Source organism: Catharus ustulatus, chromosome Z, assembly GCF_009819885.2.
Source record: "Catharus ustulatus isolate bCatUst1 chromosome Z, bCatUst1.pri.v2, whole genome shotgun sequence".
Taxonomy (NCBI): domain Eukaryota; kingdom Metazoa; phylum Chordata; class Aves; order Passeriformes; family Turdidae; genus Catharus; species Catharus ustulatus.
This window is the reverse complement of record NC_046262.2, coordinates 64099460-64114742: the sequence shown is the minus strand read 5'-3', so window position 1 is coordinate 64114742 and position 15283 is coordinate 64099460. Positions and strand designations below refer to the sequence as shown.

The window sequence follows — 15283 nt, the reverse complement described above, 5'->3', positions numbered from 1 at the left end:
TCTTATTTTTAGGACGGAGTGCTTGATTGTTGCTAATGATGCAACTGTCAAAGGTGGTACCTATTATCCCATCACTGTTAAGAAACATTTACGTGCTCAAGAAATTGCAATGCAAAATCATCTCCCTTGCCTTTATTTGGGTAAGTCCCGTGGCAGAAATAGCCAAGGTCCTGTGTTAAGGGCGGCTGATGTGTCTGCAGATCTTACTAACCAGGAATGTAAGCACACCTATTCAAATATATTTTCATCAATACTGTATTATCTCTGCAAAGTGGTGGCACATCTTAACTGGAAGGTGTGTACCGGTTCCCAGCACTATCCACTGCACTGCTGTAGGGCTAGGTTCATAAAATACAGATGCAACTGTTAACACTGTATCACTTCTTTCTGTCATGGATAAGCAATATTTGCTATAGACTTATCCAGTCAATCCATATCACAGTTTAAAAAAAAAAGAAATACTTTCTGGTGGAGGATGTATCTGTATGAGAAAACATATCAAAGAAATAAAAATAATAAGACTGACAAAATTGTCAAAAATAGTTTGGATCAATAGATTCTTAGGATTTGGGATTAATTTTTTTGAAGCAGAAATTTAATTGTATTTTATTTTACATTTTGAGTTTCGTCTATTACATTAGTATTTAGCCAAACCTTCATGTAAGTTTAACTTATACTTTTTTTACAAAAGGTGAAGAACAGAGTGACACATATCTGTAATGTATTACTGGTAGTGTTTTCTTAGCCTGCTTTTATACAAACACGAGAGATTTCTGCCAATGGCTTCCTTTCTGCCTGAATTCCCAGTCTAACGACTTTTAAACTTATTAGGCAGTTTCAGTCATCTTTGACAGAGTGTTGTTAGAAACTGTACATTCCTGTGGATGTATGTCAGCATCAGAAAAGAAAGATGATCTACTCCATTTTGAAAAACAGGGCAGGTTATTCTTTTTCTGTTCATCTTAATTTAGCAACTTAAATATCAGATGTTTGCCAGTCTGGATGCTTGTACTAGTTAAATAGTCAGCATAAATGCAGATCCTGGCCAGCACAAGTGTTTGAAGTTTTTTGCCCTGCTGATAAGTCAAACATGTAAATAAGACCAATAGAATGATTAGGAGAAGTGTGAACTTGAAACTGTTGGTGAAATCAATACAGGGACAATGTAGATGTAGATTTTGTGGGATTGCCATAGAAAGAGGGAATGGGAGGGCTAAATTTTATCCTAGTTGTTAAAAAACCAGAAGAAAATTAGCTTTGTGGTTTGCAAAACAGCTGTTAACATTTTTTTGGTCTGAATTAGCAGCAAATACTGTCTGTTCAGAGAAGTCTTTTTTAGTGCATATCCATGAGCAACTGTGGGTAATTCTACTGTTTTAAAATCTTATGGAATGAGGAACTGTGGGACACAACTATGCCTTTGAAAGAAAAGTTTAGGGGTTTTATTCCATCTTTGAGGTGTATAGTCCTTGAGTGTACAGTGTTATTCATACCTAGTGGGTTAGTTTACCCTTGCAACTTTTTCCAGTTGATGTGTGCTGTGCAGTAAGAGGGACCGCTTTGTAGCCAGTCAGCACTGTGCTGACCATGTAATTTTCATGTTGTTTGAACTGCCATTTCCACCAGTGATAACAACTGCCTAGGTGCTAATTCTCATGTGGACACCTGGTACCATTTGTCACTGAGCCAGCCACTGGTGTGAACATTTTGTTTTGGCTGCAGTCGTGTAAGATGGGAATGTACATACAGACTGGTGGTTGTAGGTAAAAATTAATTACCAGAAGCCAGAGTTCTCAGAGACACCTTACCTCCCTGTGCACTTCCTCATGGTCTTCTGTCCTTCTTTGGATACTTCCCATGATAAGTTGTATTTTCATTAATTGGGAGCAGGGAGGTAGCTGCCATTGGAAACCTGTAAGCAGGAGGGTGTATCCTGAGGCAAGGGTACATAATAAATGAATCATCCTAAAGATGGTTTAATGTTTTTGTTGTGAAGTTTAATCAAGCTGTGAAAGAACAGAGGCATCACCTTTTGAACTCAGTGGTGATTAGCTCTGCCTTTTTCTGGAGCTTGTGACAGAATTGCAATAGAATAGTTGTGTTAAAATTGTACCTTTAAAGTGTTCTTAGTTTAAATATTTTATAGTAAGATGAGTTTAAAATTTTGTTTGGGGAGGTGTGGTTGCATCTTTAAGGACGTCAGAGATTATATTCCATGAAAATCATTGGGATGGATGTTTTTTTGGAGAAGGGGTGTTTACTGTTTGTCTTCTTTATTTTTCCAAAAAGAATGTCAAATTATACCTACTTTCATGGAAATATATACAGTATTAGTAATAGTAATTGGTGTCTATTTTAGGTAACATGCAGATACCTCACCAGCAAGTATGTAACGCTGTTCAAAACTTGTTAATATAATTTGATTCATTCTAGTTGACTCAGGAGGAGCAAATTTACCTCGGCAAGCAGAAGTATTTCCAGATCGAGATCATTTTGGCCGTATTTTCTATAATCAAGCAGTCATGTCCTCACAAGGAATTCCACAGGTAATTTACTTTTATCTAAGGATTAAATGTACTAAATAGTTTCTATGCTTGCTGCCATTACCTCTTTTCAAAGCTTGTGCCCATGTTTTGTTTCTGATGGCATTGTGTTGTGCTAACCTGATGGCCCAGTCTGAGGCTTGGAAGCACTGTAAACACAGTAACTGTCCACAAGAATTCATTATAGTTTTGAAGTAACTGTCTACTTTCTTAGTCTTTGTGTTAATGATTCGACTTGCTCCTGTCTGAGAGTAGGAGAGAAATGGACTTGGGAACATGGTATGTAGGGCCATTTGAGAAAGCACTGGAAAATCTCTTTTCTGTTATGCATCAGCACTGCAAAGGTGAGGACCCCCTTGAGGATGGCTAGTAAATGAGACACATTTTCCACTAACAGGGGTATGTGTATATTTATAAATCCATTTAATACCCTGATGTTCTTTATGCTGAAGCGGCCCTAGTAATAAGGTTATTTTCTAATGTGTTAATGATGCATAGGATTACTGTTAGTCACAGCTCCTGGATTTAGAAGTGGTTTTGTGTCACAGTTCACTCAGAAATGCATAGGAATCAGTTTTTTTCATGCAGGTGGTGTGCTAGGGAACCAAAATCACATGTTTTTCTGAATCTATAACTCAAGAAGAATGTAAAATATTTGAGGATTGCTGATGAGCAGCTATGGCTGCAGTGACAGTGAAGGGCAGGATGTACCATCCCAATGGAGTTGAGAAAGGTAACAGAATAAAGACAAAGAGAATTGTTAGCAGGGACCTGTGAGAAGCTGCCAGGGAGAGTGGAAAAATCCATGATCTTTGAAGATAATCTCCTGCAAATAAAGGAATACCACAGAAGAACAAACAACTGGGTAATTCCTAAAGAGTTGCTGTCTACTCAGTCACCTCCCACCTCTGAATGGTTTTGTAACCCTCTCTTATACCTGCTTTATACTCTCTTTTGCAGACCAAAAAACTCAAGCTTACTTAGCTGTTCTTCCTGTGATGTTCCACACCTTTGATGGTCCTAATTCATCTTCTTTTCCAGATCTTATGGCATCTTTTTTAACATGAAGGAGACACAGACACCACCAACAGTCCTTAAAACAAGAAAAAAATAGACAAATTATGTGGAACTTGTTAGAACTACCAGTTCTGAGCACCATTTCTCAGAACTAGTCTTTTTTTTCTTTCATCCCAAAGGAGAGCAGACAGCTTCCTCATTTAGCACTGAGGCACAGCAAAATTCAGTTGATCCTGCAGAACTCTTTCTGTTTCCCAACAAAACAGTAGATTATTAGAAAAAATAAAGACGTTTGAAACTTGCATTCTTTATGGACCATCTGCAAGTGGTCAGAGCAAAAAGAAGTTATTGTCATAAATCCACGTTTTTTTAGGCCTTTTAGGTCTGGGATATATACAATCCTGACAGATTAATCTATGGCTAATTACAGTAAGAGCTGAGGAATGCAGAACATTTAAAAATTATTCTACCTCTGTTTTCTATACAGTGAGAAAAACAAAATCTATTCTGAGTGAGAAACAGGTCACACATACTGTGAAACTTGTGATGACAATACTTATTTTCAAGAAAAAGGAGTTCTCTACCACACTTTGAAACCCTGAAAAAGCTGGTTGTTATCTTGGCAAAGGACTGGGATACAGTTAAATTTGTAGGTGCTTGCGATGTGCCCTGAGGTTCTCCTGAGTTATGTGTCATAGCAGTTATTTCAGTCCATGCTGTCTGAGGCTGGCCTGTCACACAACCAGAGCCCATGGCAGTGCTATGACACAAATCCCCCCATAATTCCACTATCCAGTGTTGTTTTTTAGAAGGAATAAAACCCTTAAGAGACCATCCTCACTGGATTCTCCTGCCCTGGGGCTCAGGAGGACAGAATTCCAACCACTCACACAAGGGATGCCATGGGGGCCTTGGGCAGGGTTTTTTTCCTGGGGGCAGGAGGTAGTAGAAACCAATACTGTGAGGGTGAAGCAGATGCAGCAGTCAAGGATACAGTATTCAGTGTGACTCCTTATATGACAAATACTGGCTTTGCAGGATTTTTGAGGAAACCACCTGTGTTACCTTGATACCTTTTTGGCAGAGTTCATATCTTCAACCATCTTTTACTCTTCCAAAGAATCATGAGATCTGTTGCCTCTATAAAAATCCAAGACTGAAGATTCCAACAATACACTAGATCTCTTTAGGAAGGATGATATAATTTACCTTTTGCAGTTCTTTCCAACAGTAGATGGGAACCAATTGTAGTGATGAGGTAGGTCTCCAGAGAAAAGCAGTGTTTAGTTAGAACAAAAATACGTAGGAGAGAAAGACAGTTTGTAAGCTGGTCATCGTATAAGACTCCCTGATAGATTGGTCCCAGTGTTTTTGTGAAACAAGTGTTAAAGGAGTGATGTTTTGCTGAATTATGTCTTTTGGAGAAAATTTGGAAGACCTTATTTTTGCTAGAGGCTTTAATCATGATCTGCTATGGGAGTAATGATTTTTAGATGTTATGTCAAAGATAGATGTCTATATCCAGCTTGCAAGTCTGAAATTACTGATGTTGTGCAGGACCTTTTCAGAAGTGCTTGACCCTACAGTCATGCTCTTGTTTCCAGCTTATCTTGAAATGTATTTTGCATACTTGCAAAGTTGCATTAAAAAGTTGAATTTGTTTTTCTTTCAATTACCATATGATGTTGTGTTAGGAGTAATTGTATTTATATGCAATAAAAACTAAATATAAGAAAGATAACACGTTTCTGTTTGTTAGGACACTGATGAAAGTGAAGTTTTCAAGTATGACACTGATGAATGTTTATCTTTCTTTAAATATTTATGAGAGACCGGGAAAAATGTTTTACTGAAGCACTTCCTTTATTTAAAGATGTAATAAGGGTGCATTTTGCTTGGGAGATATATCTATGCTTTGTTTTATTTCAGAGAGGCACTGTTAATATTTGTAAATCTATTTTTGGTCCTGTGCTAACAGATTGTGGTAGCTAGAACCATCTTCCCTGTCTGACTACAGGTTTCTTTAGAAAATGGGATTAGGAAATATGCTCTCTCTGGTCTCCACTCTGGTCAGTTCTTCAGAGATGGGAGTCTGGGTATTGTTAGTTTGCTGCCTGATGTTTTATGCTGTGGCCTGCTTGAAGGTCTGTTTATCCGTTCATTAGTTCTTCTCAATTTGGCCCTAAAAGTTCTTCATTTTTCCCCCTTTTTTATTTTCTAGTTGAAGATAGTGTTTTTAATTTCCCCCTCCACTTTTACCTGTGACTAAATTATTATTCACCCAGTGCAGCTTAAAGTACATTGTTGTCTATATGGGTGTGAATCAGCTGTGATTAGTTCCTCATTAGCTGCTTCCTGAGCTCTCACACTCGTATGCTACATGGATATGATGGGGGATGGATCAGTGGATATGAAATAGTGTATGTGCAGTCATGACTGTTGACTCTTATTGAACACATCAAGAATTTTTTTGTAGCAATTTAGAAAATAAAGTCAGGAGGTAGGACATTATTTGGGAATTTGACAAGTAGGTTTTATTTTTTCCAGTAGATACATATTCCAGGTTTTATGTTGGAAAAAATTAACACCGGAGTTAAAAGTTTAAATGAAGGCAATTTTTTCGGTGTGAGCATGCTGAAATTAAGAATAGCAAAAAACCACAAATCCTGGAGGGAAAAAAAACCCCCAAACTTATTTACACCAGATTTCTTCAATTTCTAGAAGCTTATGTTACTTTCGAGTTGGCCAGGAGTTGTTTATTAAATGCACAAGAGAAATACTACAGATTAATCACATGACTCTGAATGTAGTTTAAGATCCTGAAAACTATTTGCTGAAAAGGCTATCTGATTTGATGATAACAGATTGGCATAGTTCATGTAGTCCTGCTTTAGTTATGCATAATGTGATTTGGAAGTTCTATTTTGTTATGTGCTGTTTTCTTCTAAATTATCATGTAACAGAACAGTAATTGATGTCACCTTAGAAATACTTTGAAACAAACTTAACATAAAATAATGGTAGTTTTTGGGTTTTTTTAGGGGTTATGTGTATGTATATATGTGGTTGTGAAAGAAAATATTTGCCTTTCTCATATGAGTATTCCTTTCGTTCTGCTGTACAAGTGTCTTGAAAGGGTCTTTGAAGGTGCTCCTGTGAAGGAGAACTTGAGAAACTTCACTTCCATGATTGTCTACAGTTACAGTATTCATCATGTCTGAGGTCAAGTCAGTTTTGTAAAAGTATCACCAATATATTACTAATAGAAAATGTTCACAGGGTAGGTGTTAGGCAAAAGGATGAAGCAGACATTTCATATTGAAGCCTATAATGAGATGCTCAACATATCTTGAAAGGGCAAAATTAATTAGTTGATCCATTGAAGACCTGAAGTAGCATACTAGGAGATGGGAGAAATTTCCTTCAGTGTGTGTTGGCACTGGAGCAATTATGCCAGTAAACAGTAACTGAAACCCATTAAAATACATAATATCTTGCGTCTTTGCTATTTTTAAGGGTTGGACAGCTCATTAACTTGTGCTTTTTGTTTTCCTGATAGATAGCAGTAGTGATGGGATCCTGTACAGCAGGAGGAGCATACGTACCTGCAATGGCTGATGAAAGTATTATTGTTGGCAAACAGGGAACAATATTCCTGGGTGGGCCACCACTGGTAAGGATACGGAAGTTTCTAGCGACATGGCCTCCTCCTCCCCTCCCTGAAATCATGCTGTGATAATTGTACACCTTAAGCATTTGAGACATTTCTTGGTGAGATATTTTTAGATACTCTGTAGATTAGTTTGTACTTTTAGTATCTGAGTGTTTCTATCTTAAGTCAAATATCTTCTGTTCATTAGAGGTGTATCTATATAAATCAGATTTTGTCATGATGTTTTTATAGTACTGCTTTTAGATTGCTGTGCACATTTTAAGTGATAAAAATTGTTTCTGTATTCAATTATGTACTCTCTAGGTTGGACACAAAATTTGAAAAAATCACAGCCATGTGTATTGTATCTCAAAAGTCAAGATGAAAGATAAAAGAATTTCTGAAGCAGGACTGATGTGTATTTTTATGTCAGTTTACTGACAAAGGAGGCATACTTGCAATGAAGTTTGTCCTAATTCCTGGTTTCTTTCCTTCCTTCCTGCCTGCCTCCCTGCCTCCTTCCCTCCCTCCCTTCTTTCTTTCCTTCTTAGTAAGGAAATTGTTCCTAAGGAGACTGACCTGAAGAACTCCTGTGAATTAAACCTTGCTTTCTTGTGGAACTCATAGTGGAATTTGTGACTGTGAAGTACTGCAGCATAATAGCTTGGCACAACAAAGGAATGCTTGAATGTGGTTTATCATATTAGAAATAACTGTAAGTCCTAGTGTAGGCTCAGTTCTATATCAATATAAATAATAACACAATAATGTGAGTCTTTTGCTGACAGAGATTATTCTGCTTAATACAAACTTTATGAAAAAGAAGTATTCTTAAGAATAAATATTAGTGCTAGAACTAACAGAGCATCATTCATCCTAGCTATTTAAATCTCGATGAAACATGGCTTGATAAACTTGCTTTTTTGAAATAGTCAAATCAAATTTAGTGTAGAGACTGGTCTGAGGCAGCATGATGGTTCTGTTTTCATTACAGTCTTTTGGGAACAGGCGTGCTTCCTGTGACAAAGCCAAATGTAAATCAAATGTCTCTCAAGAGTCCTTCCAACTTGAACATGCCGAAATGGAGAAATCCTTTGTAACAGCATTGTTAATGAAGATGCTGGTCCATTGATTCCTCTAGTAACAGAGGAGGCAAAGTCTCTTGCAAGTCACTTCCTTCAACACTTAAAATGCTGGGAAAATGTGGTATGTCCCATAAAATGGTGGGAAAACAGCCACTGACAGATTTATTTGTTGACTAGTTCCTAAGATGTGATTGTGATGCTCTCATTAAAAGTATGAAGGACTCATCCTTTAATGTGATTTAGTGTTTACTTGTATAGCTTTGCTCTCATTTCTACAGCATATTTTGTATTGCATTCCTTTCCTTTAGAGTGAATTTTTCCCCATTGCGTCATCTTGTTGATAAAAGTAGATTTGGCATTTTATACCTCTTTGAAAGTTCAGTGTATAGATGGTTTTTAAATTCTTGTGCACTTAAACAAAAAACAAAAAGAAAGAAAAGAAAAAAGGAAGAAAAAACCCCTTGTATTTATACATCTTAAATTCAAAATTTAACTGGCATATGGAAGGCAGGGCCATGGGACACACATGCAAAAGTACAAGGATACTTTGTTGTCTACCCTAATAAAAAAAGGCATTTAGTTTGAAGTAATTTATTATTTTGTGGAGGCTTTCCAATTTGATAAGAAGAAAAAGTAATCAAGAAAAGCAGATGAAGAAATGAATAGCAACTATGCAATGCAATTGTAATCTATTTACTGCTTATTAGGATTTTGTTGTTAGAATTTTGTTGACAGTAATTGTTTCAAATGTCTTAACTAGGTTTCTGTTCCTTTTTGTCTTGTACTAGTGTTTTTCCGCTTGTTTGTAGGTAAACAGAAAAACGTTCCTCAAAATTGAATAATTCTCTATGAATTTATCACTGTAATTTAGATATTTGGAGTTTCTTGTTGAAAGGTGGCATAAACATGAATGAAAATACTATTTGAGAATAATATTAGTTGAGTGAGTAACGTGATTTGTACATCTTTCCTTTGAGATAAGAAAACTAGTGTGATGAAAGACATGAACTTTGTACATCAGAGTGTTTAGTAGGTGTTCATTACTGTAACTAAGAATAACTGCCCTGGTTGCAGGAACCTGAGCTGTTAAAGTACAAACCTTTTCAAAAGGTTTTCAGTAAGACATCTAATACCCAGTACAACCCAGAAAGCTGGCTTTGAAGATGGAAAAGAGAGAACCAACTGCTTGTTCTCTGGGAATAGTAATCATTTAAATCACAAGGCAATTTAGATCATGTGTGTGTGCCAATGAGGTATAGCACGTGAAACTTTTGCCAGGATAGACATCTGGAAAAGGATGACCTGTGTCAGGTCTCAAGGGGAGGACTTGACTAGGCAAGTCAGTGACTGCAAGGGGGTTGTGAAGTTAGAAAGTTTTAAAAACTTTCCCCGTTTTGAGAGGAAGATTTCACAACTATCTTCCAATTTAATTTGTTTCTTAGCAACCTGTAGATGTAATGATCCTTATCTTTGTGCGTATAGATCAAACTTTATTATCTCCACCTGTCATATTTTCTATTCTGTAGAGCTTTTCATATTTTCACTGAAAATATTCTACTTGCCTTCTTCTAAGCATCAAAACTACTTCAGAGTCTCATAGAATCTCCCATTCCATACTGTAGCAGATTTTGTGGCCGTTATTGAGTGAGCTCTGTTCCCCAAAACATTTCTCCTATGTGAAGAAAATTGGATTGGATTTTATTGCTTGCCTGCCTAAAGCAAAACATCCTGAGGAAGTGAAAAAAGAAAAATCCCTGATGTTACTTATATAATTAGTCTTGAGATGTGTATGATAAGAAAAAAGTTGTAGATACAGTCCACCCTCTAAAAGGGAAGTTTTCTTGGCCTCCTTTTTTGGAAAGGTGAGGAGTAATAATGGCTTCATAAACAGGCAGATCTCAGTAGAAGACAGTGAGTGTCACAGTAGTGGTAATATTGAGGGCTATTCTTCTGTTTTTTCTAAAGTGGAGTGTCTGTATCCTCATCTTTGGCAGTACTGCTTGGTAGTTCAGGATGTCATGTAGACCTATAGGCTCTTTTTCTGAAAACTTCTGAACTTTCCTTCTTAAGGGAAAATTTGCTACTTTCTGTGCTCAGAGGTGAAAAAAGGTCTGGTAAAAAGAGGGAATAAGTTTTTTAAATTCATGTATATTTATGGACCAGGGACTTTTCCTACATATTGGCCTCATCTGCTGTGGAAAATGCATATTATAGCTGAAGATTATGTCTATTTCTTTTAATAATTTCCAGCTGAAGTAGCTTGAACAGGTGTTTCTTAGAAAATGCCCACATGTCTTGTTGAGGCACATATCTTGTTGCAGTTTGTTAGAATTAATGAACCTTAAGGTAACTTCAACCACTAACTCTAAGTAACTTTACTGTTACTTGAAACTACAGTTTGTAGAATGCTCTGCTCCACTGCTGTATCTGGAAAGGTGATGGAGCAAATACTTGTTCTCACCTACTCTTGACAGAATAAGACACATTTGGGCTGCAGGGTGCAGCTCTGGGCGCTCCAGTGTAAGCCTGAGTGAGACAGTGAAATTCCATGAAGATGATCGAGTGGAGCGTCTGTAAAATGAGGAGGGTGCGAGACAGATGAGAATTTTCAATCTGGTGAAAACATGTCTTAGGGCGAATCTATCTCTACCTTACAAAGGGGAGTAAAGGTAGTAGAGCCAAGCTTCTTATTGGTACCCTGTGATAGGTCAAGAGGCTGCCAAGCACAAACCGGAAATTCTGTTTAGTCATAAGAAAAAGTTTAGTGCAAAACAAGTTGTCCAGAGAGTTTGTGAAGTCTCCATTCTTGAGGTATTCAAAACCAGGGTAATTATGACATTGATAGCAGCCTTCTCTGGCTGACTGTGCTTTAAGCATAGGAGTTAAATTTTGCAATCTCACAAGGTGACAGACAGAGTTCGCAGCTCCAGTATTGTGATTTGGAGAAAGAAAACCTGACCTCTGAGGAAAAATAAAAAAGCCATTTTTGTAAAATATTTTATGGAATCATTGCGCTATTCAGGTTTGTGCCAAGTTCTGCAGTAGTTAATAACATGTTATAACTGGTTGCATAATGACAGATGTATGGAAGTGTTTCATAGAATCATGGAATAAAATCATTTAATCAAATGATAGAATCACTTACCTTATAATACACCCTAACTGTCATTGAGTCTGGCCTCACACTGCCAAATGCACCACTAAACTGTGCATTAAACCCTTAAATGCCACATCTGTAGGCATTTAAATATCTCCAGGGATGGTGACTCAGCCATTATCCTGGATATCCTGTTCCAATGCTGCATGACCCTTCCAGTGAGGAAATCTTTTTCACTTCTCTTGAAAGTATTTTCTTATGCTCACTGTTTAATGAAGACTCAATTATCTCTATGACAAAAACTTTCCATTAATTAATATGCCATGCCTTCATATTCCATGGGTAATTCAAATTTCAAAGCAAAAATGTTGAAGAAATATCTCTACTTAAAATTTGCCAACTTGACAGTTTGGAAATGTGTGTGTGGAAATAAAAAAAAATATATATATGTATGTATTTATAATTAGTGTGCTATGTTTCTAGATATGAAACTTGGAAACTGAAATCTGTTTCGGAAATGATTGTAGTTTTCCCTTTCCTGTCTTCTACCTCTGTACTCTCTGTGGGTGATGAATAATGGTTTCTCCAGCCTTCAGGGAATTCTTCTCAAAGCACTCACTGTAGAGAAATGCCTCAAGAAGTCTTCTGGGGTTGTTTTTTAACCCCAGTAGTAAATGATACTATTTTGTTCTAAGGAGGAGACCATCCACTCTTAAATTACCCTTCCAGGTCTAAGATTACACAGATCTAAGCTTTGTATTGTGCAGTCCATGTACTTTTATGGAGACATCATACTTGATCCAAGCAGTTACATGCCACTGATACACTCTTTTAAAGAAAATTATTATTATTAAATTATTGTGTATTTTCTGGAAGGTCAAGAAAATAAAAACTTCCAATGGTTGTTCTAGGGTTAATATTTAAATGAGTAAGAAGGGTTTATGTTGAGAAAGCAGAATTGAAAAATCCTAGTTTTCAGATGGGGTATTGTTTGCTTGAAACGATGCATAGAAATATCCCATTTGAAATTTCATACTGAGTGCTGAGAAAATTTTTTGTGAAAAAGCATGTTTATGAGTCTGTGTAAGAGTACGCACACAGATGATGGGCACAACAGTAAGTAGAACAGTGGGGAGTATCTTCGTAAATAAAAACTACATATTAACACTGGAATAAGCATCCAAAGTCAAAGAAAAAAAAAATTTTACAAGATTTTCTGTTGTCATATTTTGATGCTCTGAGGGAGAGTAAACAGAGAAATATGATAAATGAAGAAACATTTTGGAAAGATTTCTGTAATTACTGTATCTAAGATAGTATAAATATTAATGCAAGACAAGTGTCAACTGTGAAGCTAATTTTCCTTTCCTTCTGTTAGGTTAAAGCAGCAACAGGTGAACAGGTATCAGCAGAGGATCTTGGAGGGGCAGATCTTCACTGCAGGTTTAAAGAAATATTTTGACAGAGTTAATTTCTTCCATATTTTAGACTTTCCTTTCTCCTTCCCCTGCCTTTATTTTATTTTAGTTTAGTTTATTTTAGTATCTTTCTTAAGCTGTATTTACTTTTTGAAAATTATTTCTGAGTTGTTACCTGATGCTGACTGATTGTTTTATTGTTAGAATATCACAATTACATTGTGTTACTCTTGTTAGCATTGTTTCCTTCATTTACTGCTTTAAAATGTTCACCTGTCCAGTGTACTGCAGCATCATGCATAACATGGAGGACTTTAATTCTGAGTGTTAACAGAATAATATAATGTATTTAGCAGATTGTATCTTTATTACTGCCACATAGAATTCACTACAAGCAAGATTAAAATAGCTTGTGCTTTTTATAAAAAAATATTTCTTATCAAACCCTAAAAATATGTGCACTTTCAAGTTCTGCAATTAATAATAAACAAGATTAGGTATTACTTCACAGTAAGCTATGTATTGCTGTATAATAAATGTTTGTTATTTCAATTTGAAGTGAACAAAGAATTATTTTGAATGGCAGTTCATGCCATTTTTGTAAACATTTTTTCTTTATAATTGAAATGAATTTTTTCTGCTTATGAACACTGCTTGTTTTATTTTATATTGTCATTTAGATTTTTTATTTGCTGCAGTTGCTGTTTTATTTCATATTTTGAAGAAATTTATTTCTATTTTGAAGAAAAGGTCAGGCATGTGTTTTATTTTTAAAGTAATTTCTTAATAAAACACGGAGAGCTGAATTGTTGTATCTATATTTTCAAGGTCTTAGAAGCTTTAAAATTTCAAGTTTTCATTGCCTGATATGTGTTGGGCTTTTTCCCCAAAGTATTCATCTTGCTATTATTGTTTACATACAGAAAATCTGGTGTAACAGATCATTATGCTTTGGATGACAATCATGCACTTCATCTGGCAAGGAAAGTTGTAAGAAGTTTGAATCTACAGAAGAAAGTAGATGTAAGTGTATGGAGTCTGAAAACACTACATTGTTGAAGTTAGAAATGTTTTTCTCTGCCTGATTGATATAACACTTGTTTTAGTGAATAGAGCACATACTTCTGTCCGTGACCTTCACACATTTGAAAATGGAAGTTATGGTTCTTGTCCTTAAAGATTTCCCTGAGTTCCCGTTCTGCAATTATGTTCCTGCTGTATTATTCCCAATAAAACTACTGCAATTAAATGCAGGATTGAAGAAACTAGAAGAATGCTAGAAGAGTCGTAAAATTGCACTTTCAGATTAATCCTGTCTTGCAAGATACTTGATTTAATTTCAAACTCACACAATGATTTCCATGCACTTAAAATTAGATACCTGCTAAACGATCCTTTTGAATAGACATTTTCTGGGATTATTAAGAAGTTGAAGACCGAGGGGATAGGTCTAAATCTTGTCAATTAATTGTATTGATTTAAGAATTCCATGTAGTAAATGAAATGGATAGCATATGGGGGTGGAATTGCCTTATTTTATTTCAGTAGGAGATAGGAAAGGGAGAATTAGGAGAAGCTCAAGGAAGGCGAGATGTTGTATTCAGTTGTGTGACAAAATCGTCACCTGTTTTTCAGAATGCTGCCTGCCTTAGAGGGCACGAGGGAAAGTAAGAAAATAGGACATGCCTAATTTTTTTTATAACATGGGAAAAATGGAGCACATGTGGAGATACATGCAGGAGTAGGAAAAAGGTAACAGTAAGTGAGAAACTGTTATCAACCTTCAGTTTAGGAAACTTGATCTTTATGCAAAATGACAAACCAGTACAGGCATTTTGATGTTGCTGGGAAAGAGAAGTCTCTGCTCAAAGAAGTTTACTAATTAATTGTTATTTGAATTTTTTAGTCATAATGTGAGCTTATGGTTCCTTTGTTGTGTCAATTGTTTTATTAAATTGCTGTAGGTGACTATAGAACCATCAGAAGAGCCTTTATTTCCAGCTGATGAAATATATGGAATAGTTGGTGACCAGCTAAAAAGAAATTTTGATGTCAAAGAGGTATGAGTATTAATGCAAGATCCATATGCCCATACATACATACACCCAGTTTCTTGCAGGAAATCACTTTTTATGTTGTCATAATTGATAATACCTGATTTGGGTACTTATTTCTTTATATTTTGTCCAGAAGATCCCTTGCAATAGCTGTGACTTCTTGAACATATAGTGATTTTTGGGTTTACTTTTGTGAAGGATGAGTAAGGATGAGAGATTGGTAACATTCTGAAAAAGCTGACAGAAATGGGAACTCCTAAATGGCAAAGCATTCTATAGAATGCCCAGGGATATGATGTCTTTGTCAGTCCTGTGAAAGATTAATTGTTTAAGTATTTATGAAATATAAGCACCATAAATACTTAAACACCAAAGGATTGAGCTTGCTCCCAACTACATACAAAGACTATTGTA

At 36.0% G+C, this 15283-nt stretch overlaps 1 protein-coding gene across 1 annotated transcript in view; it reads left to right on the top strand.

Moving 5' to 3' along the window:
• Positions 1-15283, top strand: part of MCCC2 (methylcrotonyl-CoA carboxylase subunit 2) — a 34706-nt gene that overhangs the window by 5875 nt on the left and 13548 nt on the right. The window contains exons 5-10 of the mRNA XM_033084845.1: positions 13-140; positions 2434-2546; positions 7120-7233; positions 12773-12837; positions 13736-13835; positions 14777-14872. Coding sequence (XP_032940736.1) covers positions 13-140; positions 2434-2546; positions 7120-7233; positions 12773-12837; positions 13736-13835; positions 14777-14872 — 616 coding nt within the window. The remainder of the gene's footprint in view (positions 1-12; positions 141-2433; positions 2547-7119; positions 7234-12772; positions 12838-13735; positions 13836-14776; positions 14873-15283) is intronic.